The sequence below is a fragment of the Apteryx rowi genome, unplaced genomic scaffold (genome assembly GCF_003343035.1).
Source record: "Apteryx rowi isolate R43461 unplaced genomic scaffold, aptRow1 scaffold_176, whole genome shotgun sequence".
Classification (NCBI taxonomy): domain Eukaryota; kingdom Metazoa; phylum Chordata; class Aves; order Apterygiformes; family Apterygidae; genus Apteryx; species Apteryx rowi.
The window spans coordinates 1,532,984-1,560,524 of NW_020448041.1; the positions used below are offsets into that span (position 1 = coordinate 1,532,984).

The following is a 27,541-nucleotide window of genomic DNA, read 5'->3' on the forward strand; positions in this document are numbered from 1 at the left end:
GACCGCTCCGGCCGCCGCTCGCCGCACCTCCGGCCGGGGAAAGCGGAGCCCGGGTTTGGCACCTTCTCGCCACCGCTCTGGATTGTGCCCGCGGGCCCGGCTGGGGTTTGGGGGGGCCCGTTGCGAGATGTACCAGAGTTTAGCCATGGCGGCTAACCCCGGCCCCCCGGCGTACGAGGGGGCAGGTGGCTTCATGCACGGCGCGGCCGCAGCGTCCCCCGTCTACGTGCCCACCACGAGGGTCACCTCGATGCTCCCCAGCCTGCCTTACCTCCAGAGCGGGGGCTCTTCCCAGCAAGGCAGCCCCGTCTCCAGCCACTCCATCTGGACTCAGCCCGGAGCCGAAAGCGCCGCTTACAACCCCGGATCTTCTCACCCGCCTGTGTCACCTCGGTTCTCCTTCTCCACCAGCACCCCCATCCCTGCCACCTCTTCCCGGGAGGCCGCGGCGGCTTACAGCAGCTCCTTGAGCCTTTCCGCCAACGGGAGGGAGCAGTACAGCAGGGGCTTCGGCAGCTCCTACTCCAGCCCTTACCCGGCTTACATGAGCCCCGAAATGGCCACGACCTGGACTTCCTCGCCCTTCGACAGCCCCATGCTACACAACCTGCAGAACAGAGGGACGCCCGGAGCCGCCAGGCACGCCAACATCGGTGAGTGCGAGCCTCCAGGTAGGGCTGCGATCGGCAGCGGTGGCGGGTTTCACCCCAATGACCCCTTAATTTTGTGCGCGCACCCCTGCGCGGGTAGGGCGAGGAGGGCGCGAAGGACGGGACGGAGGGCTTTGCTTTTTGCAAGCACCGACTCGGTGAGGACGGGACCGTCTCCGGCTGCGATACGCTCGGCTGCAAAATACCGGGGTCCCCGCGGCGCCGTAGGTGCTCCTTGCACCTTCTTCCCTTCCTCYGCGACACCCTGCCGGAGAAAAGGCTGTTCCAAACGAAAAGGCCCCAATTAAAAAGAGGGGCCACAAGAAATTGTGCACCGAACGCCTGTGTAAGGGCCTGCTCCGGATGGGAGCCGGGCATGGAAATAGCTCCGTGGGCATTTAGGGCCCACGACGGGGATGACCGTGGTGTATACGGACTACGATGCTCCGTAGGTTGCCCCTTCCCAGAGTTGCTTGAGGTGTAAAAAGGGCTCAGTAGGGATTGAAGGCACAAGAGAAGTCTGGCCCGCGCACCCCACGTCTGCCTTCGGGTTGTTTCATGTTTTTATGTCCTTTTTTTTTTCTTTTTTCTGGAAAGTTCTATTAGGCAAGATGGGGTAGGAGCACAGGAAAATGAAGGGAAATGTGGCACCGGGGGGGGGGGAAGACACAGTAGAGAAGGCAAAAAACAAATGGATCCGCATTTCTTGCAGCGTCTTGCACGGGACAACCGGCCCGGTTTTGCCTTTGGGGGGGACTCGCAGGTGGCTGAGCCCATTTGAGYGAGCCGGCCTTGAATTTTAGGGTCTCCCTGCCCCAAATCCCAACCCTGAGCTCTGTCGTGCTGATCCAGCTCTCAGAGCCGACGCACTGATTTAATTAAGCGCTTCTGGTTCTACACCCAGGAATTGGCCCAAAAGGCTTAAAATATTGCCTATTTTGTACCGAGGAGAAAGGGAGAAGTGGGGAGAACAGTGGCATTTGGGGGGGAGAGAAATGTGGGGCATTTGCAGTTTTCTAAATCCCTTTTTTGTTCCACACGCTCCTTCTATGGAGGTATTTGCGCTTGCTTCAGAGCCTGAGTTAAAAAATAAAACACGTCAGGAAGAAAATGATTCAGATTTATCTGCAAATATATTTTAAGATGCCACTTTTTAATCTGCATTTTGGAGTGGAATTTTTCCTTCTTGCCTACAAAGATTTTCTTTACCTTTATTATTATTTAAACAAGTTACAGAAATGAAAGTCGGGTATTGGTGAAAGCCTGGCCCTTGCCGTGCCTTTTGCTTTTCTATGGGCATTAGGATTTCCTTAAAATGAGGCACAGATTACCTTTAAGGAATAAGCTTGGGACAACCAGGCGATGTTTTTGAGAAGCGTTGCAAAGGCAGAACATGTAGGAAAACCAGGAATTATTGAATATTATTGCGAAGGGCACTTCTGTTTTTGCATTTGGCCAGCATGTAATCTCTTCCTTGGGGGAAAAAAAAAATATCGACGTTTTGCTAGGGTCTCAAATGGGCTCTTAATAATAAAAATGCTTGAAAATGAACTATTGCAAATGAAGCATTGCATCTACRGAAATACCCGGCAGCTTTTCAGGCCTAGCCTATTTTATGTAGTGATTCTGGTGTCTCAGGCCCTGCGTTAAGCAGTGGTTTGTGTTGCAGGTCTCTCAATCAGATTGTGGCTTTGGTGCCAAAGACCTTTCTTGTCCGGGGTCTTTTACAGCGGCAGGTAGATCGGATGCATGGAGCTAGTTCAGCAAATGTTAGCGACTGTTTTTTGCTGTCAGCAGGGAGGAAAGAGCCGGAACCTTTTCTAAAGCGAGGTCCTGATTCTGTTGCTGGATTCAWGGTGTTGCGTCCCGTCTCCTCGCAGCGCCCAGGGAAGCGCAGCATAAACCGCGGGTTTTTATTTCGGTGGGTCTGCTTGTACCTCCGCCCTGGACGTGGAAACAGCACCTGGGTTTCAAATAAAAAGTGCTCGCAGTAAAAAAAAAAAGCATTACTTCAAACAGAAACCGGCTGAAAGCCATAGCGTGCTAAATTCAGTATTAAAATATTAAAGGGGATTTTTAAAATATTAATGGGGATTTTTTTAAAAGGCAGCTCCCCCGGCGGGTAGTTTTGTCGGCGGGATTTGGCCGCGGGCGTCGCGATGGAGCGGGGGTTGTTTCCGGGGGTCTCTTTTCCAGCCTGGGGGGATGCTTTGGGCACGGAGGTGCTCGGATGAAGCGCACAGCCAGGTCTGACTCTGTGGCCGAGCAGAGCCCCGACTCCTTCCTTTGACTTTCCTTGGGACCGAAGATATTTTTTAGTCCCTCCACGACGAGGAATCCGCGGGTAGAAATACAGCCCCTCCTGCAAGGCTATGGTAAATCGAGGTCCAAGTGCTTTTGCAGGGCTCTCATTTTCCTCGAGTGATTTTTTTGCTTCCTGGACACACTCCCACCTTTTTAAAGTGCTGATTCTAGAGCGTCATTAGGACCATTGCAATATTAAAAATATTGCTTTTTAATAATTAAGACCAAGTCTACGCAGGTGTAGCTGGATATACAAAGATATGCGGTCTGTGCAATTGCGGATGGCATTTATTTTCCACTGAAAAGCTATGCCCTGGGGAAAGGAGCTGTGACAATCTGTATTCAAGGATGATTAGAAAATGAGACTGAAGAAAAAAATAAATAAATAAAGATCTTGCTCATCAAGCCAAATGATGGGAATTTTTGGCCCAGGTTAAAAATTGCCAAATTTAGCTCGCTGGGGAAGGCGGGTGCATAAATCACACGGGCCTGCTTGGAAAGCTTTCGCCGGTGCGAGTTCAAAATGCCTCATTTGGGCTTTTCAAGGTGCATTTGGTGAGTGATTTCATACCCTGAAGGGCAGGATCAGACCCGGTGGCTGAGGCCGTGAACTTGCTCCGGGCATTCGCTTAGACAGGGTTATAATGAATTCCCGACTTAATGATGCATGAAAAGAGCCCGCTGTAAAGTCTCCTTCCAGGAGCCTTCCCTGCCCAGCGCCAAAAGCCGTCTCCTCCGCGAGCGCGGCTTGAGACGCGTCCCAAAACTGGCGCGGACGGGCACCGTGCCCCTTCCCCCTCTGCCGGGTAGGAGGGAGTGTGGATTGAGGGAATCCACATCGGCTCCAGGAGGGGGGATCTGCCCCCAGGCCGGCCCCCCCGGCGAGGGACGCCCGGCGCTTTCGGCCCCGCGCCGCTTGCYGCCTCCCGGAAAGGCTGTTTCGCGCCGAGGATGGAGGGTCGGATCCTGCTTTTCCATCCCCACCCGGCGCCGTTTTGCTTCTTGCTTTTGCGCCGGTGCAAACCTGGGGAAAGCAGAGGCTTTGCTGCTGCTGCGGGATCACCATGGGGAGCAATTTTGTCCATCCGGTTGGGAGCCGTTCGGGGCCCACGTTTGTGGGCATTTCTGTTCGGTTTTTTCCCCCGCGAGGCGAAGTCGAAGTCCGGGTCCCCGAACAGCCGCGATTCGGACACGGCAGCAGCGTCTGGAAAGATCAAAGCCTTCAGATCTGAAGGTTTCCCGTAGGGATGCTAAGAGATTTGCCCCGTAGCATTCCCGGGCCGGCGTTCCCGGTGACTCATCCGCATTTGTTGCAATCCTCTGGCCCTGCAAACAGCCCCGTATCGTTCCCCGCACACCTAAGGGCAAGGTAGCTGCTCCCTGGAGCGCGGCCGCTCCGGGAGCAGGCGCCCCGGGGAAACGTCCCGAAATACATCTCCGGATAGACCGGAGCATCTCTCTTTCCGTGCTGTCGGCGCGATGAGGCCGGGGGATGTATCCCTCTGTTTTGCACGTGTGCTTAAAGGGTGAAGCGCGCGGGGGTTTGGGGGTAAGGAACGCGGTCCCAGGATGCTCCGCTCCGGCCTCGTTTCCCGTTCGCCTGAAGCGCCGTTAGGGCGAACGTGTGGCTCACGGCCCTCGTTTTTCCAAAATTGGAATTGACTGTTGCATGACTGATGCCTGTCGCGGGGGCCGAGGACCGAAGTCGCCGGGTCTGGTCCGTCGCAGCTTTCCGCGGGCCCTTCCGGAGACGCATGGAGGCCTGATTTGGAAGCGGCTGCGTTTCTCACCTCGCGCCCGCCGGCGGGGAGGTTGGCCCGGGGCTTCGTTCCGCCGCGGGTTTAAAACCGCCTCCTGCTTCCCAGCCTAATTTAATTGTCACCGCTCAGTCTCATCCTGCCCCCTCTCCTCCGCCAGCTCCAATCCCTCTGGATGGCTCCCGAGAGCGAACCGGCTCGATCTGAGGGGCCTGATCCCGGCACCGCTGGGTTTGGGGACAAAACCCGTAGAATCGGGGCATGGGAATGTGAGGCCTAGCTCAAACACGCAACTGCTTTTTACCCTAGAAAACCCCAAAGAGTGAGTTTAAAATTGTAAATAAAGCAACAACAATAATAAAAATATGATCGACAGTGCTATATGGCCATTACTAATAATACAATACCTTTATCGATGACTACGCTTAATCCCCTATTATTCACTASAAATGTGAAATATTACATAGAACAGCTCTGCTTTAGTATATAATATACTATAAATGCTTTTTTTTGTAAAGTAATGGATAGTGGCATTGAATCTAAGACCTTATTAAGCAAGGATTAATTATTTTTCTTCTCTGCGCATATATGCATGTGCATGACTTTATTCCTATAACAATAACAGCATTTTTTCTTTTTTAATTTAAGAGAACAGCCTGTATTTTGCTTTCTCTGTATTTCCATCAGTTTGGGGAAAAGTGGCTAAATCCTTGGAAAGAGATGAATGTTTATCTGGCGGTGTTTACCAAAGGAAATTGGACCCGATCCTGCTGTCTCTGTGCTCTTCAGATGATGGAGAAACCTTGGCTCGGCAGGCAGAGAGGTGCTTCCCAAGCTGGTTATGCTGGAGGGAGCTGGCTATTTCGAACGGGCAAAGTATCTGGCTCTCGGTGGCTGTAAAATTAAGGATGTTTTAAAATGGATACTATTTAAAAAAAAAAAAAATCAAATAAAACCCCAAACCAGGTGAAAATGTAGCAGAGGTTCGGTAAGACTAGCAAGCTTTTGTGCCTGAGGTTGGCATCCTGTTGCCGTAAGGGGGATGCGCGCAGCGGTTGTTCAAACGAAAGGGGAAAAAAAATGCAATCTTAAGGAAAATCCAATTAAAAAAACCTCGTTGAAAACTCCAGTGCAAGCAGTGAGATCTGCTAATGCGTCGTCCCGAAACCTGCAGAGACCTTGTCTCTCATCAGTACAGAGCTCTGGACTGAAATTTTTGCTCCTCGAAACCGGCAGTTCCCCGCCGGAGCCTGGCTCGTGCAGGAGGAACGGTGCAAATGCACCTTTTTTCTTAGGCTGTTGTAGGTTTTGTCCCCAAATTCCCTGCCCTGCATACCGGTCCGGTACAGCCTTCCTTCCTTACAATTTCCTTATTAAAAAGAGGATGGAGAAATGCGGCACTCGGGAATCTCTCCCCGCTTTGAAAAGGTCCCGTTGGGCACTGGGGAGAGGAAGGTGGAAGCGGCCGAAAGTTTTGCGTGGAACGCKGCTTTTGCGACCCTTTTATAAAAAACTCACGGGAGGCGTCTGCCTTCCCTCTTGGGGTCACTGCTGCCTGAGAAACCTGCCGATGACGTGTGTCCGGAGCACAGATCATGGGCTTAAATCAGCCCGTTTTGCCCACGTTTGGAGGGCAGATGCAGAAATGCCGATTTCTGCCGGGACGGCCGCGTCGGCCAGCGTTACAGCGACGTGCGATCCGCAGCTAACGCAACCGCGCTGACAAAACCCCTCAGTTATAACGTCAAGGTTGAGCTGTTACTGGCATGACTCCTTTTTGGAGGGATATATTTCATTATGCCTGTCGAATTGCAAAAATGGAGATTTGCTGTTTGAGTACACCGGATTCACCGTCTCCGCCAAAATATTCGTCTTGTAGATGGGTCTTTAATTCACGCTGCCTTCTGACYGTCTGGCAGGAAGGTGTAAATATGCCTTTTGTGTGTGATCGTGAAATGCTGCTTAAATAACCAGGACAATTTGTGAGAACTTGCTCTTAAATCCAAAATTAAAACAAATTATAAAAGCAAACTTAATSGTAAGGTTGAATTGAGGTCTTCTTACTTTAGGGGTGAAAAAAAAGCTTTCAGGACAAAGTTATCTTACWTATATTAAACATCCAGATGGCAAAATACTGAAATTGCTCTAATGTTAACGATTCTTTCTCAGATAACCAGTCGTAGTGGCTGGTCCTAGATGTAAATACATCTGTAATGGCAAATTAAAAACAATTATCTGCCATTCCAGAGCAGTGAGGTCTGTATACATGGGTGCTTATACGTGCGTCACAGTACTTGAAAAAAATTCAATCATCCTTGCCTTCACAGTGAGTGGTACAATTGGTATTAAAATTTCTTTTGAAACTCCTGAGTTTCTGCTATTAGAAATTGCTGTAACTTATATGATAGCAGGACTTGGCTTTTCTTTGCAGTGGGACAGTATTTCGGGAGGTCAGTTGTTGCTTGGAAAATCGGGGCCACGCATAGTGTTCTTTGGAAAATCAGAATGTGGATTAGAAGCCCTTGCGGCAGAGCCAGATTCACGGTATTTCCCTTGTTATTTCACTTTTTAAAACACTCAGTGCACTTGGTTATGATTTTTCTTTACATATGATAAGATGGAGCTGGATTTTCTCATCCAAAAAACACAGGCAGCTGGACCCTCGGTAGAGAGCCAGCCGGCTGCACTAGGAAAGAAGCTCTGGGCAGAGATTTTCAAAGTTGGACGTAGATCTGACCCCGTCATCAGCTCTGAAACGTTTCAGCTTTCTGATTTTAACAAGGCCTGGATTTTAAAGCCAAGTTGGGAGAGTGTCAAATAGCAGCAAAAATAATTTTTTTTTCCAAAGGTGCCCAGTGATTTTTTTTTTTTTCTAGTTATTTGCCTGCACAGAGACATTTTTGATTAATCCGCTTTGGCCAGTCTGTGCACCTAAAGCTTCTGTGGGATTCACCGTCTGCCTGGGGGACCAAAGTTGTGCCCTTCTCACCTCTCTCTCCTACTGAAATAACCTTTAATGGATACACATGAAAAATTCCATTTTGGATTTTCGGATGGAAAAGGAAGCCGATGCAGGATCGGGCCCATACGAGAAGCTTCCATAGGGAAGACATGCAGGGAAGAAATGCAACCCCTTGCAAACTATTTGGAGATCTACAGCTTCCCTCTGTAGGTGAATATCTCATTGCACCAGAAAGCTCTCAAAAAGCCAGTGGGTCCTTTTTTTTTTTTTTCTTTTTTGGAAAGCGGCCACTGGATTTATCAGTCGCAGCATAAAGGGATTTGCTTTTTTTCTTATTTTTAGTGACCCATAAAGCTGGTGATCCCCTTATCGGAGCCAGCTGGGCTCAAATAGCTAGCGCCAGTTTTGGGGGGGAGTCGGAAACTCCGTTTGTTCGTGGAGGAGGGAAAAATAATTCATGGAAAGTAAAGGAAAAGCAACAGCTTTCCACTGGCAGCGGAGACGGGGAAAAGCCAGCCAGATCAGAGATCCAGCAGGGCTGCTCTCCCGTCTCCACCAGGGACTGGTACTAGACACTTCTGAATCCTGGATAACAAAATAGCTGCGTGGAAATGTTTCCTCCTAATCCCCAGGAATTAGGTTGGTGTCTGCTGGGGAGCATTTCAGGAGAGGTCCTGCAGTGGGACACTGCTGCCTGCTCTTGTTCTTGCTCTCCCTCCCAAGGCGCCGCAGAGCTTTCTGCATGGCCCAGTTGATGTTTATAGCCATAATGCCGTGTTTATGGTGTGCTGGTGTATGGGGCTGTGTGCCTGTTGCTGTACAAATACCGAGCCATCAGATGCTTCTAAAAAGTTAAAATCTGAGTACAGCAGAAGAGAAGGCGGTGGAGCGAGCTGGGAAAAGGAGACGATGGCATTCCCACCGAGCAATATTTTGCCAATTCTTTCCTTTTCACAGCTTCTGCTTGCATGGTGCTTGCCTGTTATGCCTATAATAGGAAATAAAACAGGCCCTGGACTGTCCTCTGGCCTTGAGGGCAGATGGGACAGTGTGGCATCTATGCAGCTCCAGGAGCTGGTGGYCTTCTCTCCGCTGCCCTTCGGGAACAGTCCCTGGCTGGAGCTGTGGCTGGGCCTATGCCCTGGCCCTTTGGGCCAGCGGAGATGGGCCTTTGGGGCTTACTGTCTCTTCTGGCTCTGCATACATCTCCAAACAGTGTTGGAGGCATCTCTTCCTTGTGTACCCCTTAGCTGCCCACCTCCAGCTGCTGCTGGCCCTTGTGCTTTGGTGTGCCTTGGGTTTCCTTCAAGCTCCAGCTTCTGGAGTCATGTTATTATATATGCATCTCTGGTTTTGCTGGAAGGGGAGGKAAACAGCTTTACTGGACAACAGGAAAGCTGGGAAACCCTGGTTCCTAAATGTTCAAACTCCAAAAGAGACATAAAAATAATCTACCATTTATTATTTTAAATTCTATGAGTTTCTAAGCCAAGTCCTTGGGTCTGGAAGCTAGGGAGCCATCGTGCAGGGCTTGCGGTGTTGGAGTTGTAAAAAACAGCTAGGAGGTGAGCCGCAGACATCAGGACTCCTCTGAATGGTATGTTTGGCCCCAGATGTCTGAGATTATTTCAGGAAGTGAGTGCTGGTCCTGGGAGTTGACTGCCCGGGGGACATGCTGCTGGGAAGGACTCTGAGTTGGGACATGCCGTGGTGAAGTGGAGCACGAGGAAGGCAGCTGGCTCGGGGTGGGGGACGTCTTCCTCATGCTCCCTGGGTCTGGGGGGATGCCCTGCTGCCCTGGAACCTGAGCCGGACGGAGGGTTTTCTCACAGGCTTCCCATGCTCAGTCCTCATGTCTCAAGAGTGATGGGGTAGATCTTCAGCCCTGGGATTTACCCTGACTGTGTGGATGCGAAGATCAGGCCCTGAAGGTTTTTTCCTGTTCCCAGCACAAACAGGACCATAAGCAGAAGCCAGAGCAACTCCCCTGGGTGGAGTAACCCCGTTTTCTTTTGCTCCCAGCCAGGGAAGAGCACAGTCAGCTGCGTGCCTCTTTGCCTCCCCTCCCAGCCATTTATATTTCTAAACCAACATCCAGTCAGACTCTGTCACCTCCCTTCATGCGAAATCAATAACAACGGGTGAGCAGGTTAATTATAATCACAGAATAAACGCCGCGGTCTCAAAGTTCACTCAACTTTAGCAGCGTTTCAGAATGAGTGGACAATGCCAAGAAACTTTCATTGATTCCTCCAGGGCAGGTGTGGGAGTTTGAACCTGTCCCCAAGCTGATCTGATTCAAGACTACTCAATTTTGTTCCTTATCTCGACTTTCGCCTATCTTATAATGTCTGTTATTTTAGATAAAAAGTCCAATCAATTGAGTTAGAAAAACTGCAAGTTATAGGTTGCCCTGATAAGTTTGGTACCTGCCGCTTTATTGGCCGGGGCTGCAATTTCTGTGCTTGTTGAGATCTGAACTGACCTTTTCAGATACTTTATCAGTGGCTGGGAGGATCACTCTATCCTCCTGCCCCTCTTGGGGGCTGAGTTGACTTATCGTTCAGAATAACTAATAAAACAGGAAAAAAGAATGGCCAGGGGTTAGACAAACCAACTGTCCTGTGTAACATGATGCACTGTAGTAAACACCTTTCTGTTTGTCTCTGGCTGCCTTCCCGTACATAAGCCAGAATCTGGCCTAACTTACTTTGGTGTAACTCCTCTCTCTGGAGTCCCTGAATGGTGTTTGCCAGCATAATAACTCAGAGTTGGACTCAGAGGTTATATCTAAATTTGCGAACTAAAGAAAACCGGGGCAGGGGCTTGAATATGCACGTAATTGTCAATATTGTTTAATGCCCTCAAGTTCAGAGATGGCTTTTAGGAATGTGGAGCTAAATATAGCCTACATATTCCTATATATCATAATATATATATGCTATATATGTATATCTGTTGTGTGTGTGTGCATATGTATAAATATATATTTATACATTTACATATGTATGGTTCTATATAGCTATGTTCTTTATAGCCACAGAATAATAATTCTAATAGCAGAAGCAAAGAGAATTGATTTGAGATGACTCCTAGCTTGGTGAAATACCATTCCTTCTTAAGGACACAGTATATACATATATATGTACATACATGTTTATATATTTATATATAAAGTACACACACACACACACACACAAACATACATATACACGGTAATAATAATAAAAAAATCGTATTTCTCATATTTCTACAAGCAAGATTTTGCCCATTTGACTTGGATAAATATCTTTCCCCCTGAACTGCATCAGTCTGAGTCCAACCGCCCCCCCCCCCCCAAATTTTTGGTGTCATAGAATTGCAGAAATGCTGGTTGGAAGGGACACCCATAGATCTCTAGTCCAGCTTCCTGGTCAAAACAGGACTACTGCCAATCCTAGATGAGGTCAGTCATGGCTTTGTTTGACTGAAGCTTAGAAACTCCCAGGGATGGAGACTCCCCCACCACTCTGGGTACCCAATCCGGTGCTGCACCACCTCCTAAGGTAAAAGCTTTTCCTAATGCCCAACCTGCAGTTTGTGCTGTTGCCCCTTGTTGTGTCATCTCCTGGTACCAAGAAGAGTTTGGCTCTGTTGTCTAAATATATCTTGTTAGCTTCTCCCTGAACTCTTTGCAATGATCCCAAACAGCACCAGTTGCCTGAGTCCAGAACTGGCACTGGCTTTGGTCCATTTGGGTGGTGGCTTCTCCGTCCTACACAGAGCATGTAGCTAAGAGAAGGTATGTGACCTTCTTCTTCTGCTTTGATGGCTTCAGGCCAGACTGGGCACACAAAACACGTTGGCTCAGCTCCCACCTTTCCCTCTGATTTGCCCCCGTGATGGGCAGGAGTATGAAACCTTGTGTTGGTGCAGAGGGACAGATGCCAGGGAGAAGTATCTAGGCAGACAGACAGATGCTATGGGAGGATCTGGGTATTCGGACACAAACCGTTGGGTTAGTGCAGCTTAAGGAGTTACAGCCCATCAACTGCGTTGCAGTAGCCTGAGAGGGCCGAGAGCGCACGAAGGATGTATTGGGCTTGACAGTGAAATGGTGCCAGCTCCCAGGCACAGGAACCTGACAGACCACACTCTGCAGTCGTTAGCATGGCCCCTGGCACAGTCTGCACCCAGACCAGCCCACCCTGACCCAAACATTTCCCGGTGGAGGTCCCAGGAAGCAACTTGGATGTGATCACTGTAGTTCGGAGGCTAAGAGTGTCTGAATGCGGCCAGAATCCACTTGCTGGGCTTAGGGTCAGAGAACAGGCCCCAATTCACCAGTTAACTAGTAGCCATAAGGCCAGTTCCCATGGCTCAGCTGCAGAGCAGCAGGTTGGCATGCCTCCGTAGCACATCTGCTTGCAGTCCCCTGTGGGTACATCAGACACGGCTGCTTGTGTCTGAGATGATTCATTGCCTCTGCCCAACTCAGAAACAGCTGCCCAGGTGGGATCACAGCATTAGAAATCCCAATTTTTTCTTGGCTCTGACTCTCCACATTTCTCCCTGTAGCCTTTTCCCCTGCAGTTGTCAAAGGAGAACCTCTGCTAGGGTACCTCCATTTGGAGACAAGACACACTTCAGGGAGGAAAATGCTGTTGCTGTTTTTCCTTTGTCAAATGAGAGAAAGACCAGTTCCAGGTCCCTGCTGCCAGACAGACCCCTGCGTGTGGATGGCCTCTTCCTCGCCATGCCCTGGGCTCTCCATGCTAATCTGAAATTTGTTAAAAAATATTTGGACAGTCAGTAAGTAGAGGAATCTCCTGTTTATCAGAAGAGCCTCAGATATTTATGAGTGTAAGAATTGAAAGTATGAGTAAGAAAGGGGAGGTCATCTTGGTGGGTGGGATCAGGTCTGCATCCCAGAAAAAAGAAAGCAGACCTTGGAGTTCACTTAAGTACATCTTTGCAGTCAGAAGTTTCTCTAGAAAGCATTGCCATCAAAGGGGTGGCCAGCAAGCACTCCAACCAAAAGCAAAATTTTCTGTGTTTTTTGGGGTAAGCTTTCAGTGGGATCTGTTCCCTGACCCGACATATCACATGGTCTCATGACTGCTAGTGCCAACAGCTACTGACGTGGCTGGAATAAACGGCTAGGGATGGGTGGGGAGAAAGAATGGGTCTGCCTCTTCTGACTGTAGCTTGGGGTTGTGCCGGATTAGGGGACTGGGGTAACTGCGGTGTAAGACTCTTGCTGTGTCTCTGGTCAGCTTGTCATCACAACAGCCCCTGACTTGCAAGAGTATGTATGAGTAACTTCTTATGTGTGACTGGTCTTCTTGGGGGGCATGAGAAAAGGATGGCATGTGTCCAAAGTAGCATGAGGAGTGCTTGTTAGACCCCCATCCCATGTGAAGATACAGGCCCCTACATCCTCAGGGGTGTTTGCATCCTGCCTCCTGTATAGCAGCAGACTGTGTACCTTGTAGGTGTGGGCCATGGTGCTTCAGCATGTGGGTGGACAATCTCTCTACTCAGCTCTGGTTCAACCATTGGGCTTGATGGTTTGGGGTTTGGTGGTTTGGGTGTGCTGGAGAGCTGTCTATGCATTTCCAAGTGACCAGGCTGACCAGTCCCCCAGTACCGTCTCCTGCCACTTCCCAAGATCACACACTAAAGCATCCCCAGAGCACTGGGTTGGATGTTCTCTACCTTCCCTTGCAGTGGCTAGGTGGGCTCAGATTCTCCCATCATGCCTTGCTCTGAGCACGGCCTCTCTGGAAGGTGCTTGGGTGAAAAAATGTAGCATCTTGGTACCTTGATGCAGTTCATCTGAATTCACTTTAGAAGAATCAAGCCCATCTCCACCCACCCTGCTGCCATCCACTGCTTGTCTTTGCACATGTAACTGAGGCCTTTGAAAGTTTTCCTGTTGTCTCCCTTCAGTGAGGCACAGAAGAGCCTTCTTCTCCTTCTTGTGGGGGAAGAACGGTGTCATAAGAAGATGAAATGACCTGCTCAGGGAAAGCTTATTGCAGAACCAAGACTGAACTCAAATCCAGGGCCAGGATTTGACCAACCTTTCTGACACGTGCCTCTTGCACACCTGTTTCCATGATCTCAGCTGGTCCCTTGGCTGCTTTTGCCTCCACTGTCCTTCAAACTGGGGAAAACACACCCATGAAGGCAAAGAGTATGCTTGGTTGTTGGCAGTGGCGTTTGCCATAGGCCTTGGATTACCACCAGTAGAGCAGGGAGCTTTGCAGGGGAGGGACGCAATGTTCCCTTTGCCTTGCTGTGAAACATATGGCCTGGAGAGGGTTGCACAGGGACAGTCTTGCCAGGACATCTTATGAGGTAAGAAGAAAACAGATTTCTTTGCCTTTTCAAAGTGGCATGCAGCTCAGCCAGCTTGTAGGTTAAATGTTTCCTAAACGATCAAGTAGGGGCTTTAGGTTTGCAGTGGGAAAGCTGCTTGACCTGAGAAGCCAACTGAGTAACCAACCATTTTTCCCACTGTAGATGTCATCTGATGTGCCAGAGGAAACCCAAAACACTCCAGGACAGCATCAAGCCATTTCTGTGAAGCTATCATAATGATGCATTTGGTTAATAATGAGGAATCTATCCCCCTTTCCTGCAGATCAAAATCACACAGGTGATGTCTTCTGTTCATCTGATCGCAGGAGAATGGGGAACTGCATTCCACCAGCAGCCAGTTCAGTAACTATTCAAACAGGCATTGTCCTGCTCTCTCTCCTCTTGCCAACCATGTACCTAGGTCCCATTAGCCTCTAAAATAAGGGGGTCCTGTACGAATTTCCCCCAAGTTCTGTCAGAGGGGGAAATGGGCAGAGAAAAGGGAAAGAAAAGGAAACAAAGCCAAGGGGCAGGACCTGTCTTTACAGAAATGTCTTCAGCTCCAGTAGCTGATGGGTGAAATATGGGGCATGGGCTTTCTGATCCCAGATATCACATCTGGTCCACCAAATGTGCGTTTCAAGTTGATGATGTCCCCATCAAAAAAGGAAAGACTTACAGACAACTTTCTCTTGGCTGCAGATCTTTCCAAGGCATACATTTAGGCTCTTTTATTTCCCTGCCTTTTCTACTTTTGTGCTTCTCCTTGTTTTTCACTGCCTTCTGTTTTGTTTTCCAGTTTAGCCCTGCTCTGCCACAGTACTGGAACAACCAACACTTAAAACTGTTATGATTTGACTAGAAACCTTTTAATATTTGGTGGGTTTTTTCCTTTAAGGCTTCTGCCCCTGGTGTCATGCAATTTATGGAAGAATCTCAACTATTTTAAAAGAAATAAAAGATGTGACTTTCAGCTCTGGTAGCTGCAGCAAAATGCTTACCTAAGGGTACACTAAAGGCTTGAACAGTAAGAAGGGTTTACAATTGTTACTTTTTATTACCTTGGGATTTTGGAAACAGTCTTGGGATTTAGGATGCCCAGACAAACCACCTTGAGCAGCTGGGAATGGTAAATCTCATTTCTTCCTGCCCTGCTCTCTTGGCTCTCCCTTGCAGCAGGAGGTGATGGTGTCTTGGGACCCTCTCAGCCCTCGGGGTGCCCACGTGTCAGAGGGGCTGATGTCCTTTGCTTTAGCTATGAGTACCCCTGCGAGTCCATTTGGGATTCATGTATACACAGGAACGTGTCTCTCACCTCTTATCATAACAAATTGTTTTAGGAAACTGTTTCTCCACAGGGAGAACTACTCTCAAGCTCTGTTTAGAGCCTGTAAGTGCCTGGCTGTGTTTGAAGGACAGCTTCTCCTTTGCTGAGTTCCTTCACTGGGTTGAGAAGACACTTCTGCAGGGGGAAATGTTGATATTAAATATCCCTCCATCTGTAAACAAAACTCCAGTGCTGTATTAATGGAAGTCTCTTTCTGTCCAGCAAATAGAGAGAGGGGGTGAAGGCAGGAGGGGGCTGGAGGGCAGAAGAAGGGAGACAACCTTGTTGTTTCTCATACACGAACAACTGGGTCTGACCCAATTCAGGGCAGGGAGGGTTCTTTGTCCCCTTCCAGAGGCTGGTTTGGAAACAGAAACTTATAAATTGGCTGCTGACTCTGAACTGAAGGACTCAATCTGTCTATCAGAGGTGCTTCTATTGTTATCATGTTTGTGGGTCCCAAATCCTCAGGCTTACTCATTCAGGATGATCTCTTCAAGGCCAACAAATTTAAGATCATTAAAGGAAAGCCCAAACAAATACAGAAGGTCTGGACTTAGGAATGGGTGCACTGTCAGGCTGGCACAGTTGCAGTTTGCAGAGGTGTGGGAATGGTGCTAGCCATGCTGGAAGTGTGCCTGGAGGTGTGGGCTCACTGGTGGCCCTCAGATCCATTTGCTTGTTGAGCTTTGCATTATTCTTTCCAGTTGATCTCTGTGGACCTGGCCAGTGATGTAAAGGACCGCTCCCAATGACTAAGAGCCATGAAGGGCCATATCCAAGAATGCTTTTTCTCTACTAGGTCCCAGTGCCTCCTTTGGGAGTTGTTCCTGACTCCCTGGGGACTGAATGTCCCATTGTGGAAAGTATTTCTGAAATTAGCATGCTCAAGGCCTCACCCAAGATTAGGAAACTGTTGTGCAACACACAAGTGACATTTCCTGCCCTGGGGACCTTACAGTCCACATAAACAGTAGCTGTGAGGGGAAAGAGATCTCCTTTTACACAGTGAGCTGATGACCAGGACAGGGACAGGAGCCACACCATCTTCTCCATAGACCAGGTCCTTCAGCACGACTTCATGATGTGTTCTCATGTGAGATATTTAATGGTTTCAGGGTGTGGTCTTGTGAAGCACTAAGTTGAAAGCCATTATCATTAGTCAGTGTCAGACCCAGGGACTCAACCCATAAAAAGAAGGACTGATCAAAAGACTGATACTATCTAAGATAAGGGCTGGGCAAAGTCACTCAGGGGATCTGTACGTTCAAAGAGGAGCGTGAGACCATTTAGTACATGCAGTGAAGTAGGCTGTTCCAACGGTGGGCCTGTTTCCTGCTTAAGTCTAACTGGCAAACGTTATCATTTCCTCAACCCTGTCTCAGTGCTGGCCATACCTGGCTCTGGGAGAGAGTAAATCTTCCCTGATGTACCTCCCAGCAGAAAGGCTATTAAAGAGGTCACTGGATGGACCCATAAATCTCCATTATCAGGCAGTGGCTCCTGTGCCGTGAAACGGAAATTGTTGCCCTGAGTGCGACTGGGGGAGCCTTTCCTTCCATTCCCATTGTTCAGGGTCCCTCAGGGAGCTGTTCAGGCAATTTGCTGCCTGAATAAATGTTTCCTTTCTCGGCTGCTAGTGCAAGGTAAGGGAAAGAATAAGTGTCAAGGGATCTCATAATGCTGGGATTTAGAGCTCCAGCCATGAGACGGAAGCCAAGAAAGCACTTTGCTGCTATTCCTGGGAAGTCTCCAGTCTCCAGCCATGCTTTAGTCCATATTATTGATAACAAGGGCAAATTAAACAATCAGTGTACTTGAAACCCAGCGACTTCCATGCCTGGTATAGTTCAGCATGCTGGTGGTTCATGGTTACTGTGGTCTCTGAGCACTGGGAATGAGCTTGTCTCGGCGTGGACCTTGGAGATATTGCTACCTTCTGATGAGTGCCCAGGCATGGGGAAGTAGCCTCAGCCCCAGTTATAACCCTAGGGGAAAAAGGCAGGCCATGGCCCAGATTTTCCAAAGTGAGCAGCTATTTTGAGCGTTTGGGTTTCCTAGGTCTTGAATACTGGCTGTGCCCATGTTGGATTTCACACACCCCATATGGCTCAAGTGACCCTTACCCAGTTCCTAACTTGGCCCTGTATATTTTGGTTGCTCAGTTTGTTTCTACCAAGTTATCCCAAGCACAGTTACTCAATACTGAAGTGGTTAAAGCTCAGGCTCTTTGGGAAAGATTGGCAGAAACCTGCAGCAGACACAAAAGTAGAATTCATGTCTCTTGCAGTCCTTTGGGCCGGGGTGAGTCAAACTGGAGGGCAGGGGAGGAGATGGGTGTAGCGTGCTGTTACAGTCTGTAGGGCCTGAGGGGATGTGACAGGGATGTGAAGGGATGTGAAACCAAGCTGCAGCTGTTGAGGTGATACTTCCTCATTGCCTTACAGACCCCCAGCTTTTCAAGAGCAGCTGGGATTGTCTCAGCTGTGTGGCCAGAAGGTCAGGTCAGAGAGTGACTTGGTGACTTCAACGCTGAGTTTAGTGATGCTTTGAAATTAGAGCACCTGTTTGAGAAATAAATACAGTCCCTTGTCTTCCATTTCTCCATTAGTGCCAAAATGAGTGGTTCTTTCATTCACTAAAGGGCATTCATTAGGCTTAAGCTGTCTTCTGTGAGTCACTTTATCTAGTAGTGCCTAAGACATGTCCTTCTAGAAAGCATCCCTGTTAAAAGGAATTTACCGTCATCAAGCACACCCTGAAGCAGGAGAGAATATTTTTCCTTCAGGTGAGATCCCTTGAGTCAAGGAGCTCTCTTTGCTCTGACAGGGCTCTAGGAATGGTTGGTGTTTTTATGAGATTACACTCCGCAAATGTCATCTTCTGACTCAGTGTTGGGTGGTGTAAACAGGGGACACACCCAATTGGTGTCACCTGGCGAGGGCTATGATTAGGTAGAGCCACCTATTGCATGAAGCCTCAAGGTACCCTGGGAATAAAGTCTGTTCCTCACTGGTCCYGAATACCAGTGATTCCCATTTATTAATGTGCACAAGGATCACCTTTGTCTGCATCCGAAAGGGAATAATCACAGAAACGTTAGTGCTGTGGAAGCAAAAAAAGTTGTTTTGGTTAATTCTTTTGGTGGAAAGTTAAATCAGTGAAAGTTCATGAAGGGAGAATTTCCAGTCCAAATACCATGGCAACTGGAAAAAAAAAGGAAAGAAAAAGAAAACAAGTAGTGAAGAATATAGTGGAAACAAATACAAATGAATGGGGAGGGCAAAGGGAGAGGGTCTCAAGGTGGTTTTGCATTGGGGTTTCTGAGGGCAGATTACAAATCAACAGTAAAAAGAGYGTGGACAGTGGAGCTGAGTCTCACACAAACTCTTAGGAAAGAATATTCAATATTCTGTAGCACATTTGATTTTTTTCAGGAAAAAAAAAATTTTTTTCTGATTTCAACTCAACATCTTTTTATCTAAAAAGAAAAGTATTTCCATACTTGACATTTCTTCTTATCATACCCATTTGAGGGACCTTCATATTCAAGAGCTAGTCCAGCTTTTAAAATTTCTGATGGTCTACTACAATTTTTTTTTCTTTTCTCATTGATTAAAAACTTTCAGGATTTGTTTTTCTAGTGGAAAAATCTCCAGAAAAGATGACATTCTATAATTAGTCAYAGACACAACTTATATTGGTCAAGAGTTTTAACTGTTACCTTTGGACTAACTCTACTCTTTTAAATTCTCTGAGATCATGTTGACAACTTTTACTGAAGTATTTTCAAAGAAGGGATTTTCTCACAGCATGAACATTACTCTGAAAATAGTTCATCTTTTTTTGGAAAATGTTAATCAAAAAATTCARCAACTTCTAAAAAATAGTGAAATGTTCTCCTTTCTTGAGATTTTTCAAGGAAATGAGTTGTTTCCTGACCAACTGTTCCAATTCCTTCTCTTTTCAAAGGAAGTTTATTTGAGCTAGACTTTGGCTATGATTCAATGCTGATTTTAAAAAGGAAAGTGGGGTATTATGGCTATAGTATTGCTGAGCCCACATGTACAAATATCACCTGGAGGGATTCCCATTCTCCCTCAAACCGTCAGAATTGCTCAGACATAATGATTTTTCTAAGCTGCTAAGAAGATACTGGATTCCTCCTTTCTTGGCTCCAGAGCCCTGTAGGTGCACTCATTTCCTGTTTTCTAGTATTTCCCTGTCGCCACATGGTCTAATCTCTTGCCATTTTTAGCRTGGTTTTCTGGAGGAAACTAAGCTCACATGAATCTGTTTCTCTGAGTCTCCATGTACCAACCACACTTCAGTAATTTTTTAACTCTTTGTTTTGTGGTTATTTAGTTTCTTACAATTTTTCCAAAAATAGTCAGCGCAGAAGACGAGAGAGAATAAGACTGATGTTTCAACATAACCGTTATGAGTATCAGAGAATCTACACAGCCTTGAGACACAGATCTGCAGGAAGCCAAATTTTGTTGGTTTGCTGTTTAGTGAACTACTTGGCTTCCAGGGGAAAGATGAGATTCCTGTGCAGCAAAAGGATGGACAGGCACAAAATATAGCAAGATGCGCACARATGTTGTAAGAGCTAAGGTTATACTGCTCTGTAATGGCTCAAGGCCCTAGTGCAAAGCTCTTGCCATCCTCTGAAAGTCACCTATGTGCTACAGTATGTTGGGAATCAGGCTTTTCCAGCAGCCTGGTTTATTCTCAGCCCACATCCAGCAGCCTGGTTTATTCKCAGCCTATGCTAAGTTGCAGAGTTCTTTGTTGTTATTTGTCCTTTTCTTCTCTTCCCCAGTTATTTTACCATCTGGTCTTCCTTTTGTGGTGCCCACAACAGAATGTGTGCATGCCTTAGTTTCTGTCTTTGGGTAGAGAGGGGAGCCAGACAGAGGCAGGAATGGGTTTGTAACATAAGAAATACATCCTCAGACTGATCTCAGTAGATGATATCCTTTGGGTGGGCTCACCATTAGCAACATGCCTTTTCAAGATTCACACCAACTGGAGGCAGCTATATTTACATCTCAGCAAGGCCCATATCAGGTGCTCCCATTTTATTAGGCAAAGCGCACTGTATTAAATTTGTCCTTGGCTTCTTGAGGGTTTTGTATCCAAGGGTGAGCTGACCCGTGTATCTCCAAACGATGATGCAGTCGCAACACGTTGTATTGGCTCTGCATTGCCTCGCAGATGATATGAACCTGTCATAGCAGATGGATCAGACTGCCCCAACCCAGAGCAATTGTCCTCACCCTCACGTCACAGTTGCAGCTGGGCCCTGGTGGAGGGTGAACAGGAGCGTAATGAGTGAATGCACCAGGCACTGGAGCGTGACGTCAAGAATGACGGAGATTTGCATCAGGAAGCTCAGTGTCTTTGAGACCTCTGAATGTCCAAGGCCAGTGTCTGTTAGCTGACAGCATAGGGCTGAGGTTGCACACATGGATTCTTGCAGTTTGGAAGCTGCTGCTTGTGCAGGGAATTGGCTGAAGGCGTGTAAATGTCTCTACCTTGGCTCCACAGTGCTTCCTCTCTGCAGAGGGGCTTGGGTGGGAACTGGTGTGGGGCAGATGAGGAAGACTGTCCTGTCCGGTCCTGTGGGGAGCATGGTGCAGAGGTACAGGCATGCTTTTCTCTGCCCGTGCTTGCTTGAGCTCCAGCAAGAGATGTTTGGGCAACTGTCTGATTTCTGGGCAGTTCTGCTTTGTGGGTCCAGGCTTGTGTTTGTCCGTGGTCACTGGTAATTTGTCTTGATTGTAAACATGGTTGTTTGCCTGCCCCAATCTGTTTGCCCTGGCTGTGCCCAGTCTTGAAAATTGGATAACGTCAGAGCAGAAGGGAAGGTTTCTATTTCTGTCTCCCTTTTATCTGTGTCCCAGCCCATCCCTGCTGCTACATAAATCCTTCAGCCAACACTGTATGGCAGGAAAAGGGGTTCCTGTTCCCAATAATCTTGGGGGGTGCTGCTCTTCCTTTCACAGGGAAGAGCTGTTTCGTACATCCTATAAAATCTGAATGTTTATAATTTTTTTTAGATATTACTTCTGGGAAWCAAATATTGAGAACCAGACCAGAAATTAAATGTATGGACATATAATTAACCAAGTATTTTCCCTTTTCTCCCATCATGGCAGCAGAATTTTTTGATGATTATTCAGAGGGGCGAGAATGTGTCAACTGTGGGGCCATGTCTACCCCACTCTGGAGGAGAGATGGCACGGGGCACTACCTCTGCAACGCCTGTGGCCTCTACCACAAGATGAATGGCATCAACCGGCCCTTGTTCAAACCTCAGAGGAGGCTGGTAAGTGAAGATCACACAGTGCATGCGGGGCAAGGCTGCTTGCAAGGTTGAGGTGAAAAGGGCTTGGCTAGGTGGAGGTGCTGGTAGTATTTCAGCTCCTAGGATTCACCATTCCCATCTGCCCAGGCCAGATGGCTTTGGTCTGGATCTCCAAAATAAGCCAGATGACCTTGTGCTTGATGCACTGCATTACCTTGTACTGTCCAGACTGGTTCTGCAGAGATGTCTGGGCCAGGTGGAGGAAGGGGTGTGTAGGACACAGGGGTGGTACTGTGTTATTCATTGAGCAAAAGGCCAGTCTTTGCTTTAGGGTCACTTTAGGCATATTAGGACAAATGGAAACCCTTTCCAGCTCCACCACACAACCAGCCCTTCTTCTGTTACCCTCAGGGTCCTTGTCCCCCAGGTCATCACTGGGTGACCCCTCTCACTTCACAGTGACCCGCCGCCTTTCCTGGAGACCCCGTGTCCTGCTTCCTTGGGCAAGCTGAAGCAGGGCACGTGGGAGAAGGCAGTGGGGCAGTTCACAGTGTCCCAAGGCCTATGGGGTCAGGATGGGGAACCTGGGACAGAGCTCTGGCTGAGGGATGGGTATAGCTCAGTTTTGATATCCTGCCTGTCCCAGACTGTTTCAGGTGAGGGTTTCTGGGAAGGACTCTGCAACCTGCCCATGCCCCAGGGACATGGGGCTGTCATGACTGTCACCATCCTTAGGCAGCAAGGAGTCAGCAAGACTTCCTTCTGTGCTGTGTTTTCCCACTGAACCCTTTGCTATGTCTTCCATGATGTTCCATCTCCAACCTGCCCTGCTCTTCGCATAGCCCAGACCTGTCTGTGCTCGATCCCAGTCGTCCCCGTGCAAGTGCCAAAAATGACACTGCTAGCCTCAGTGCTGCCACCACCGCCAGCTGCAAGCCGCAGCCACCCAGCGCCCTCTTGTGAAAACACCTTCCTGGTTATGGACTGAGCTAGGCTATGTTGCCGCCAGTCAGTTTGCGGCTGGACCAAGCTGGCCTGCCAGGGTTGCTCTTGGCTCAGAGGGGTCTGGGAGCTGGAGCTGCGCACTCCCGATCTGCTCTAGAGGAGGACTGGCGCAGAGCAATGCTCCCACTGAATTCCTGGGGAGACTGCTCTTGGGTGTCCATGGCAGAGGAAGCTGAATTCCTGCATAGCCTGCATTAATTTTGCAGGATATATGACATCATTGTTGGCCAGGAGCAATGTAGCACTGTCAATGTCTGCACCCTTGCCTTATTTCATTTACTGGTGTACCTGTTATCCCTGGGCACATCCGTAGTCAGGAATTGCCCTTTAGGTACCAGAGCTAGTGTTTTACAGCAAGCAGCAACACATGCTTTTAAATCTGCACAGCCATGGTATAAGGCTCCTTGGAAAACCCTTGAGAAATACAAGTGCATGAGCTGTGCGGATCTGTACATGCACTCTTGTCCTTTAGCTGGGCTGTTAGTGATCTGGAAATCTTGGAAAAATGGCCAAATATCTGCTCTTTCTTCCAGGACAGAATTTCCAAGAAAAGGAGGACATGTCTAAGGATATACTGTAGATGGGTGGTTAAAGTAACAACAGTTTGTCTTCCTAAATAAATATATTCAGTATAACAAATGGGATTAATCTGTCACTGAGTAACCCACTTCTATGARCCTGAGATATGCCAGAGAGCTCTGCAAGCAGAGATCCCGTCCGCTCACGGTGGGGATTACACGATGCATTGCACTCCTGGTGAGGCTGTACAGGCACACCGTTTGAGATGCCCCAGGATAGCGGAGACATCTGCTCGGGACTGGCAAGCAGGAGACAGGGCCTATGGAAAGGCAGGCCCACCTGAAGCAGAAGCTGAAAGGCAAGAGGGAAAAAAAGGCAGTCGTGTTACACACTGCAGTAAGGCGAGAAAATAAAATAGCAGAGAAATGAGAAGAGAGGCAAGAGGAGGGGGAGACAAGAAGAGGGACAGATCAACAGCAACTGTGTGCCAGGCTGATCCTGGGAGGGGGCCAGGGCCCTGGAACAGACCTCCTTGGGCTTTGAGATGCTGCTGGTGGTAGCAGTGGAGGGTTGATGTATTTTCTTCCTCTGTCTTTTCTCGCAGTCGGCTTCCCGCCGTGTTGGCCTCTCTTGTGCCAATTGCCACACAACGACAACCACACTCTGGCGCAGAAATGCCGAGGGAGAACCAGTCTGTAATGCCTGCGGACTCTACATGAAGCTCCATGGGGTAAAGCCTTTATTGACCTTACTCTTATGGGGAGGCTGTTGATAGCACCGAGCTGGTGATTGGCTTTGCTGTRCCGTTTTTTATGCTCTCCTGGTGTTGTTTTTCCTTCTGTCCTTCTGGGCCTTAGTCCCCCCCAGCATTAAGTCATGCTTATGCTGCCAAGGGGTGATGTATGCAGAGCRTTTCTCGCATACTGATTTGATACCCTTTGCATCAAAGTCTTAAAATCCAATAAAACTAGGCCTAGATTCATCATAGCTAAATTCAGGCATTTCAATGAAATACCTGAGTCAGAAGCACAAAGGAGGGCTGGGCCCTTCCAAATGGGGTGTCAGATCCTGGCTAAGACTTGGTTGTAGTCTTGTCACTTTTCTGGCAAGGGTCCCTAGATAGTGCTCTTTCTGTTGGTGAGGGCTTCATGTCTGATATATCTAGAAGAGTCCTGCTGGAGTGAAGCACACATTTACACATGTACACCAAGGCAAAACAGGACTTCAAGGTGCAGCTTTGCAAATCTCCAGTCCTTCTCCCACCACAATCAGTGGCAATGGGGCCACCCTCCATGGAAGGCATAGAGGTGTTCATCATCCTGGCAACTGTAGTAGCAAGTCCCAGTTCTGCTTCCCATTGCTACTCCTAGGAAATTCCTTTTTTTTTTTTTTAAATATATCTATCTTCATGATCTCAAGGATTTCCAGTGCTTCAGGGTAGATGGAGGAATATTTATGAGAGACAGGTCAAAGCTGGAAGACAAGGTGGATGAGGGAAAGCACTAACCCAACAAATTCCTTCCGGTAATCCCAGTATGCTTCTGACTATGAGAGTGACTAGCTCTGTGGGATCAATGGCTAAGGGAGGTCTTCCCACGTAGACTTGGTACCTTTCCAGAAAATAGGCAGTAGCCAGGAAGAAATTTTCTGCTTTGAACTGTACAGGAAAGTAAGTTAGATGACCTGTTGTTCCCTTCTGACCTTAAAACTAGTTCTCCTAGATGACTTTTTAGACATACAGAAACCAACATCTTTTATATTTGGGTCCATAGGTTCCAAGGCCTTTAGCAATGAGAAAAGAAGGCATTCAAACAAGGAAGCGTAAGCCAAAGAACCTTAACAAATCAAAGACACCAGCAGGTAAGTGTTGAACAAGAAAGTTTATTCTGCCTCTGTGTGTGTGTGTGTGTGTGTGTGTGTGTGTGTGTGCACTTGCATGTGTGGCCATTTAAAATGAAATTTGGGCTTGTGCCCTATGAATCAGACACCCTACCACAAAATGGGCTGGTTCTTCAAAAATGGTGAATGTCTTTGAATGCCTATCAGCAGTAAGAAAGCCCTGCCCATTGTTTTTTTTTTTTACTTACACTAACTTTGGGTGGTTGGGTATAGTCTTGTACTGAAAGTTCTTTGGGAAGGGCCCAGTTTACCACCTGCTTTCTCACAGGTCCATCCAGCAGTGAGAGTCTTACCCCAACCACCAGCTCCGCCAGTAGCAGCAGCAGTGCCACAACCACTGAGGAAATGCGCCCCATAAAAACAGAACCAGGGCTCTCATCTCATTACGGGCACCCCAGCCCAATTTCTCAGGTACAGAGGGGAGATACTGGAGATGTGACAAAGATGGGAACAGTACTATGGTAGACATGGTGAAGAGAACATCCTCAAAACCTTTTACGTGGGGAAAAGCTGCCACCTTTCAACCTAGGGATCTAGGAGTTCACAGTAGGAAATCTATCCCCTGGTACAGAATGAAAATACATATTTTTGTTACCATGTGTTACAAGCACAATATGGCTTTTTGATGATGTGCAGTAGTTCCAAATGAATGATGAGGTAGCCACCTTGTTGAAAGCATGGAAGTCCTAGCTGGGCAGCTATATAAGCCCTGTAACAAGAAAATGCTAGTTCCCTTTGCATGACTTGATTTGATTTGATTTGACCTGGGCAGGGCAGAATTTGGCAGTATTGCCCTACTTTCACTCCACTGGCTAGGCATGTGTTGGGATACATGTGAAATGCAGTGTGAGGAGAATAAACTCACACAGCCCAAATCTAACTGAGCTGAGTCCCTGCAAAGGTAAACCAAGCCAGCAAGACAGGAGAGAGCTGCAGGGTAAAGTCATGTTCTCTATCACATCCACCACTAGATGTCTTGGGACCAGCGCTGCATCTGTGCAAGTTGCATTTCCTGCTAAACAAGACCCAGATCTGGAAGCTGATCTGTGTGAATGTCTGCAGGCTTAATAATTGTGCCTCAGTTAAGGATCCCCATATCACAGCAAGATTAAGAGGCAGTGGTATATAATAGTTTGTCTCCTCTTGGATTCAAACATAGAACTCCAGTGTTTAAATAACATGCCACATGAAGAAAAATATGTGCTTGAGTGTTGTGCTGGACCAATCTTGCACCTACAGCCTTTTATAGCATTGTTACGTGTCCTGCAATATGCAGGAGGCCATTTGTATGCTAGGAGAGCCCAAGGCCAATGAAATCTCAAGCTTTTGGAGGTAAAATGATCATTTCTGTCACTAGAAAAGAACAATATCCCCCATATGCAGTAACAGGAAAGAGCAGGACATAGAAGAAGAAGGAAAGAGTCTGTCTGAAGCATCATACATAAACTGTAATTTGGAGCTCTGCAGCAAATTCTCAGCCATGTGCACAGCTCTCTCGTTATTAGAAAAGCACTATCCCCATTTACAGGAATTGTAGGGTCCTCTATGTTTCGAAGCTTTGTTTATAGGATCATCCTTTTTTCATAGGCATTCTCGGTCTCTGCTATGTCTGGACATGGGTCTTCTATTCACCCTGCGATTTCAGCCCTGAAGCTTTCCCCGCAGGCTTACCAGTCAGCCATCAGCCAGTCTCCACAGACTAGCTCCAAACAGGACTCCTGGAACAGCCTGGTCTTAGCTGAAAACCATGGGGACATCATAACTGCATAAGCTGGTCTTCCACCCATGGACTTTGGGCTGATCTGCTTGAGAGACAAAGAAGATGCCACATAATAATCAAGTCAATGTTGTTTCCTGCCTCCCCTGCTCTCCTGACTTCCCTCCCCTTGTGAGATGTTCCAGAAAAGAGGTAAAGAGGACTTCTTGGAGGTGTTGGAGAGCTCTTACAAAACAGAGGAGACTCAAATCTCAAAGTAGCTAATGGATTTGAAGCAGTTTTTCCCCTTTAAACAAACATCTCTTTATTTGACTGTCACCACCTCTTGTGAAATAGCCAGAAGCAGAGATGGACACAGTTGTTGGGTTTTGTTTCTTTAAAAACATCTGGCATTGACGATTCAGATGATGGTGGCACAGAGACACTTTTTTTCTTTTTTCACCATCCATTAGTTTCCTGTTCAGAAGAAAACACCATCGTCTTCTCATTATCCAAACTCACTGATCTTCCACCAAATGGAGCCAGTACAGTTTCTTGCACAGACTTTACTAGACATGCTGTGGCAGATTTAATGGAGTTGATAAGACAATCTAGGGCAAAGAAGAAAGAGAACCCCCCCCCAAAATCTCAGCTCACACATCTAGAGTGTGTCTTCATTTTCCTAAATGGTTTCAAAACCATAACAAATGCCCATATTTAATAAGAACTCCTTTGCTATTTATCATTACAAAATCATTGGATTG

The 27,541-nt window shown here is 47.7% G+C and overlaps 1 protein-coding gene across 2 annotated transcripts; it reads left to right on the top strand.

The window, feature by feature from the left end:
- Positions 1-127: 127 nt before the first annotated feature.
- GATA4 (GATA binding protein 4) lies at positions 128-27,137 on the top strand. Of its 2 annotated transcripts, none has more exons than XM_026061116.1 (6): positions 128-653; positions 21,510-21,679; positions 23,787-23,912; positions 24,955-25,042; positions 25,350-25,492; positions 26,669-27,137. In XM_026061116.1, exons 1-6 carry the CDS (start codon positions 128-130, stop codon positions 26,849-26,851), a joined length of 1,236 nt encoding a protein of 411 aa, XP_025916901.1. In that variant the 3' UTR covers positions 26,852-27,137. The 2 variants fall into 2 exon arrangements, with proteins under 2 accessions (XP_025916901.1, XP_025916902.1); XM_026061117.1 differs by having other exon boundaries at positions 21,513-21,679.
- Positions 27,138-27,541: the final 404 nt, after the last annotated feature.